Below are 7,473 nucleotides of genomic sequence, written 5' to 3' on the forward strand. Positions count from 1 at the left end.
GTGTGGTGTGTGGGGGCGGTGTTGGGGGCCAGGGGGAGGTATTGGACGGTTTGCGGTTGGGGCGGCGGAGGTGTTGGACGTGGGCTCGCGCGCTGTGTCACTCAAGAGAAACCATGCTTGCTTTCCTGCCACATCTTGCGAACATTTGTTAAGCTAAATAGGTGAACTAAATACCAAACTCCACCAGGATCACCCAAGGGTTTCAAGATGAAGATGCTGGCGGGAAGCTATGTCTGATGGCCAGAGTTGGATGCCAACATAGTTGTATTAGTGAAGCAGTGCCCAGAGTGCCAACAAGGACAAATATTGCCAAAGTAACACCTACACATTCATGGGAATGGCCAGGTAAACCCTGTCAACTATGCCAGTCTTTTCATGGGATCAATAGTCCTGGTCATTGTGGGCACTCATTCAAAGCAGTTGGACATGCGTAAAGTTTGTTCAGCAAACTCAGGGACGACAATTGAGAAGGTGTGAACATTGTTTACAATACTCCAGGACGTTTTGGCCACGGATGTCATTTACCAGCAGGGAATTAAAATATTCCCTAAAGTCAAGTGACATTCAGCACATAAGGGCAGCTCCATACCATCCATCAGTCAGTGGTCTAGTGGAAAGAGCAGCCCAAAAGCTGAAGGCAGGCTCACTTGATACCAGAGTGTCCCAGTCCCTGTTCGATTATAGGACCACCACACATACAACAATAGGGATAGTTCCAGCAGAGTTGCTGATGGGGAGAAGATTCTAACCAGTTTAAACCTGATATTTCCACACCTAGGGGGAGGGGATGGAATGGCGGCAGGAATGTCAATGCAGGCCTCAGGCATTCTCTAAGCAAAAGAGATAATTTAATTTGTGGGATGAAGTTTGGTGCCAGAACCATGGAAATAGCTCTGTATGGATACGATGCAAGGTTGATGTGACTTACAAAGTTTGGGTAGGTGATAGAGTCCTGAACAAACACGTGGATCACCTAAAAATACCAGGTCCCTCAGAACAGCAGAAACTGTAGGTTTTCTCCCTCTCTCTCATGATAAGGAGACCTCAGAGTCCAAGATGGATGCAGCCTGGATAACATTGTGCTGCCCGTGTCTGAGTCCAAATCAGAGGAACTGGATCTGAGACAATAACATCGCAGGAAAAGCTACATGAGAAAGACCAAGCCTGTATCCTTGGACTTGATGTGGGGGTGCGGGGGGGGGGGCAGGGTGGATATTTTGGCTCGATATACAAAACAACTAACAACTGTAACAAACAGAAATGATGGCAGCCCAGGCAGGATGACTACCTGAAGTGCTCATTAATTTACCTCCGAATGGCCTTAATTTGTGGTGGGGCGCAAAAGTGGAGCTTTAGCCTATCTGTCCAGAAGCAGGAAGGTGGCAGACATGCCATCTTAAATCATTTTTCTGCTGGCTCTAAGGTCACCATCTCTGGGCCTGGCAGATTGTGTCCAACAACTGAGCTTCCACAACCCTCTGAGATAGAGAATTCTAAAGATTCACCACCCTTTGAGTGAAGAAATTCCTCCTCATCTTAGTCTAAAATGGCTTTTTTACAGTCTGAAATTGTGTCCAGTTGTTCTAAATCCCACAGCCAGCAGAAATATCCTTTCTGCATTTCCTATGTCTAGTCCTTTCAAATTTTATAAGCTTGAAATTCAATTGAACAATTCAAATGGTTTTATGTAAAATATATAACTAAATATCTGTAAGTGAGCATCATGTTAGTGTCTGATTGTGAATGAGAAGGACTTCTGTGGTATTGTTAGCAGTGAGTCCAAAATATTAGAATAGACTCAAATCACAATGGAGTTTTTTTTAATAACATGTTTTGGTTTAAAATGTCAATTTGAAGTATGTCAAGAACAGAATAATAAATTAGAAACTTAGTGGTTGTTGAAAATGGTATAATCAGATTTGTAGAATTCAACGGAGCCTCAAGGTTTTTGATTGTTTGTCGTTCTTCCGATCGGTCTTTGCTCTTCTGAAATCATATCCATAAATGGACACAGTAAGGCTTATGAGAGATAACATCACTTAACAGGAAAAGAATTGTGGAAGGTCACCACCTTTCCTTCATCGCAAAGGAATGTTTTCATAGCTTTATTTATTTTACACAGGTTACTGGAAATAGAAACTTCACTTTCAGACCCCTTGCAAACTAAGTTTTCTTCCAATCTTCCCATGCCTCTCAGCTTTTAATAGGCATTCTCAAGGTTCTTTTCCTCCCCCTTTTCCAATATTTTTGATGGAAAAATTCAAGCAGCCTGGTTGTATGCCTCTGTCATTTCTATTCTAAAAGTGATCAGAAGTGACTGTAGAAAACTGTATTAGATCAACTCCTCCATTCTTGAGGCACATGCCACAAATTCTATGTAAAAGCCTAACCACAATAAAAAATACATGCTATCTGGAGACAAAGGTGCAAGATTCATGTTCCACTGGGCAGTGTCAAAGAATGTTAAACATGTTAGTTTTTCAAATAATAGATATTTACAGGGAGGTCCCATATTTACGTCAGAGTTTGTACCTGATCCCAGCAAGGCAATTGTAGAATAGAATGATTGCTCGAATACTCTAGGTTTAAGTATGACCAATACAAGGCCCGGCAGGGTGGAGCATTTAAGAATAGTAAAGATCTGATTTATGTCCAAAGATCTGATTCTATGTGTGCCAACTTTTCTAACTGCGAAGGGAAAAGTGATCTTCATTCAAAGCCGAAGTCAAAAGCCAGACTTCTCAACATCAGCTTTAGATTATTAAACGTTATTGGGCAGTCATCCCAGAAAGTAAACACTGGTTCACACTGAGTTGGTTGCACCAGACAGGGTTCCCACTTATTGATACTATTCAGGGAATCACATTGCCCTGTAAAGCAGCTAGCTGTCATACTTTAACTCCAGGTCACCTGCTGACACCACAGAGTGGCCACTTGGATCAGGGTCTGGAATATAGCAGGTACCTAAAATCACAGAATGATTGCAACATGGGAGTAGGCCATTCAGTAGGCCGTTAATTCCATGCCAGCTGTCTGCAAAGATAACATAGCTTGTCCTGCCATTTTTTTTCCCATTGCCTTTTCAAATTTTTCCATACTAAATGCTTATCTGATTTACTTTTCAAAGCCATATTTGATTTTAAATTCACCATCTTTTCAGGAAATATACTCCAGTTCCTAGCCACACACTGTCCAAGCAACCTTTCCTCACCTGTGAATATTTTACGAATCGTCAGCCCTCTGGTGCTGGGTCCTTCTGATAAAGGGAGCAATTTCTTTACATGTACTTTGTCAAGATCTCTATTGATCTTGAAAGCCTCCAAAAGAGAAAATCTGATAGAGGCTTTCAAAAGCACTGGAGGTCTTGATTAGATCAATAGGGAGAAAATGTTCTCACTCGTAAAAGGGTGAATAGCGAGAGAGCATAAAATGATTTAAAATGATTTGCAAAAGTAGCGAATGTGATTTGAGAATAAGAAAATCTTTCACACGATGAGTGGTTCAGGTCTGGAATGCGCTATCTAGAAATGTGGTAGAGCAGGGTCATTGAGGAACTGAAGAGAGCATTTGATGATTATTTGATGAGAAAATAGATACAAAGATATAGACACCGGCAAGGGAATAGCACAAAGTCATAATGCTCATGTGGAGAGCCAGTGCAGATACAGTAGGCTGAACGGTCTCCTCCTGCACCATAAGGTTTCTGTGATTCTGTAAAGTTCTCCTGTCAACATTCTCTGCTCTCAGGAGAACAACCCAAGCTTCTTCAACAACGTAAATGAAGCCCCTCATCCTTGGACCCATTCCAGCAAATCTTTCCACACATTCTCTCATACCTTCTCCAACAGTGCCCGGAAGTGTCCAGTTGTGACTGAAACAGTGTTTTATAAAGGTTCATCATGATTTCCTTGCTTTCATGCTGCACACCTCCACGTACAAAGCCCCGGATCTTGAATAATTTTTAGAGCTGCTTTCTCCACTCTCCGTTTGGCTTCATTGGTTGTGTGCACATGTCCCTCTGGCCTCTCTGTACCTACATCCCTTTCAGAATTATGCCTTCAGCTTATAATGTTGTTCCCTTTACTTCCAACAGAAATATCTCCAGAGAGGCTGGTATTCCTCCCCAAGTTGCCCTTTATTTACATATGAACAGTCCTTGACTTTAATACTGCCTCAATCAGAGTCAGCTATCAGAATCTCTGGCATTCCCCTTTTCTTTTGTCAGCCAGGGGTCCCTGATTGGACCAGATTAACAGCTCCAATCAGGCAACTAATTTTCTGAGGTCCAGCTTGCTGACCTTGTTACAATCACTACACAATCAAAATGGATCATTTCACAACTGTCTGTATTATATTTTATCATTCACCTAATTCATTAAAGTGTTGTGGGGGTGGGGGGGGGGGGAAGGGGGCGGGCAAAAAGTGGAGTAAAAGAAGCAATCAAATCAGCTATGATATTAATAAATGGCGGAACAGACTGAATTGGCCTACTCCTGCAGTTATTTCTTACAATTTTATGTTCTAGCAGCTATTTATGGAACTCTATTCTAGTAGCAATCTGCTAGTTGAGGAAAATTGGAAAATAGGCAAATACTTAAAGGCACAATATACTGTATTCTACAATTGTTTACAATTTTCCTGAATATAGTGCAGAGCATAGAAAAATACTTAAGTGCACAATATATTTGATCATTGTTTACAATTGTCCTGTAGGTAGTACACAACAGAAGTGATTTGAAATGCTGGAAATCCTCATTTCTAGGCCAAACACGTATTCCCTGATAACACTATTTGGTAATACGTGATCTGATCGTATACATCACGTTTGCAGCTAATCCAGAAATTCGACATTCTGTGAGGAGTTGGGTTGAAAAAAATCATAATGGCACTAATACAAATTTATTGAAAAAATATATGTCACCCTTCATACTGCCAATGTGTACAGGATCAGGGATGTCACCTGACTTTATAATTATCGGAAGGATGTGGAAGCTTTGGAAAGGGTTTAGAGGAGATTTACTAGAATGTTGCCTATTATGGAGGGAAAGTCTTACAAGAAAAGGCCGAGGGATTTGAGGCTGTTTTCATTAGAATAAGGTTGAGTGGTGACTTAATTGAGACATATAAGATAATCAGAGGCTTAGATAGGTTGGACAGTGATGGCCTTTTTCCTCAGATGGTGATGGCTAGCACAAGGGGATATAGCTTTAAATTGAGGGGTGATAGATACAGGCCAATGTCAGAGGTAGTTTCTTTACTCAGAGTAGTAGGAGTGTGGAACACACTGCCTGCAACAGTAGTAGACTAGCCAACTTTAAGGGCACTTAAATGGTCATTGGATAGGCATATGGACGAGAATAGAATAGTGTAGATTAGATGGACTTCAGATTGGTTTCAACAATTCGTGCAAGATCGAGGGCCAAAGGGCCTGTACTGTGCTATAATGCTCTATAATTTCAGTCAGCCAAGCATATATTTATGACAAACTGACTACCCAAGAGATAAAAAAGAAATATAGCATTTATGTTGCCATTTTCATGATCTCAAGACATCTCAAAGTGCACTACAGTGTAGTAATGTAGGCTATGTGGCAGCCCATTTACACACAGCAAGCTCTGGCAAACAGCAATGTCATATTGATTTTTAATAAGCTGGCATTTGTTTCCCACCTTAAATTCCTTTGAGGAAGTGATGGCGAGCCCTTTCCAGCAGTCCAATGCAAATACACCCACAGTGTATTATCAAAGAAGTTCCAGGATTTTGATCCAATGATAGTGAAGGAATGGTGACATATTTCCAAGTTGGTTGGAGGGGAACTTGCAGGTTTTAACATACTTGCTGGTATGTTGACCTTCATTGCAAGAGGGAATTAGTACAGGAGCAACAAAGTCTTTCTGCAGCTGTACAGGGCTTTGGTGAGACCACAGCAGAAATATTGTGTGCTGTTTTGGTTTCCTTACTTAAGAAAGGCCATACTTGCTATAGAGATAATGCCATGATGGTTCACCAGACTGTTTCCTGGGATGGACTGAGGTGAGAAATTTCTTCATTCAGAGAGTGGCTTTGGAACCAAATCACTGAATATATTTTTTTAAAAAACATGGATTTCTAAAGTTGCCAAGTGCTATGGAGAAGATAGAGGATCATCTACAATCACGATAAATAGCAGAGCAGGCTCGATAGACTCACTGCTCCTATTTTCTATATTTTTAAATTTCTCTAATGTGTGTTTTTATCTGTTCTAACTTTAACCCTCCTGATGGTTGTGATTTACCTAGGTTGCTCGTATGTTACAGCCTTCTGTTGTATGGATTGACAATGCAGAGAAAGTCTTCTACAAGAAGGTTCCAAAGATGGAGAAAGAGGTAGGAGCACAGTAGTTTTGTTCAATGATATTGATGCAGTTAGCTGACCCAGGTTATGAAGTCAGTATTTGTTATAGGCTTGGTTCAGTTGTTATTTTTTGTTGTTGTTTCATGAATGCGCATACATTTTAAAACTTCTTTTGTGGGATGTGGACATCACTACTAGGGCCACCATTTGTTACTCAGTTGCCCTTGAGATGGTGTTAGCAAGCTCCATGTCATGAATTACATAAAACATAGAACATCACAGCGCAGTACAGGCCCTTCGGCCCTCGATGTTACTCTGACCTATCATACCAATCTGAAGCCCAACTAACCTATACTATTCCATGTACGTCCATAAGCTTGTCCAATGACGACTTAAATGTACTTAAAGTTGGCTAATCTACTACTGTTGCAGGCAAAGCATTCCATACCCTTACTACTCTCTGAGAAAAGAAACTACCTCTGACATCTGTCCTATATCTTTCACACCTCAATTTAAAGCTATGCCCCCTCGTGCTCACTGTCACCATACTTGGAAAAAGGCTCTCCCTGTCCACACTATCTAACCCTCTGATTATTTTATATGTCTCTATTAAGTCATCTCTCAACCTTCTTCTCTCTAACAAAAACAGCCTCAGCCTTTCCTCGTAAGACCCTCCCTTCATACCAGGCAACATCCTAGTAAATCTCCTCTACACCCTTTCCAAAGCTTCCACATCCTTCTTATAATGCGGTGACCAGAACTGTACACAATACTCCAAGTGCAGCCGCACCAGAGTTTTGTACAGCTGTAGCATAACCTCATGGTTCCAGAACTCGATCCCTCTATTAATAAAAGCTAAAACACTGTATGCCTTCTTAACAACCCTGTCAACCTGGGTAGCAAATTTCAAGGATTTGTGTACATGGACACCGAGATCTCTTTGCTCATCTACACTACCAAGAATCTAACCTTCAGCCCAGTACTTTGCATTCCAGTTACTCCGACCAAAGTGAATCACCTCACACTTGTCCGCATTAAACTCCATTTGCCACCTCTCAGCCCAGCTCTGCAGCTTATCTATGTCTCTCTGTAACCTACAACATCCTTCGTCACTATCCACAACTCCACCAACCTTAGTGT

At 41.3% G+C, this 7,473-nt stretch overlaps 1 protein-coding gene across 6 annotated transcripts in view; it reads left to right on the plus strand.

Moving 5' to 3' along the window:
• The window catches only part of iqca1 (IQ motif containing with AAA domain 1), a 164,276-nt gene that overhangs the window by 140,970 nt on the left and 15,833 nt on the right, over nt 1–7,473 (plus strand). For all 6 annotated transcript variants that reach the window (XR_006312075.1, XM_043693071.1, XM_043693074.1 and 3 more), the window contains one exon: nt 6,279–6,365. Coding sequence is in view for 5 of the 6 variants with exons in the window: in XM_043693071.1 (XP_043549006.1) it covers nt 6,279–6,365 (87 nt within the window). In the remaining variant the exon portion in view is untranslated. The remainder of the gene's footprint in view (nt 1–6,278; nt 6,366–7,473) is intronic.

Source organism: Chiloscyllium plagiosum, chromosome 7 (genome assembly GCF_004010195.1).
Source record: "Chiloscyllium plagiosum isolate BGI_BamShark_2017 chromosome 7, ASM401019v2, whole genome shotgun sequence".
Taxonomy (NCBI): domain Eukaryota; kingdom Metazoa; phylum Chordata; class Chondrichthyes; order Orectolobiformes; family Hemiscylliidae; genus Chiloscyllium; species Chiloscyllium plagiosum.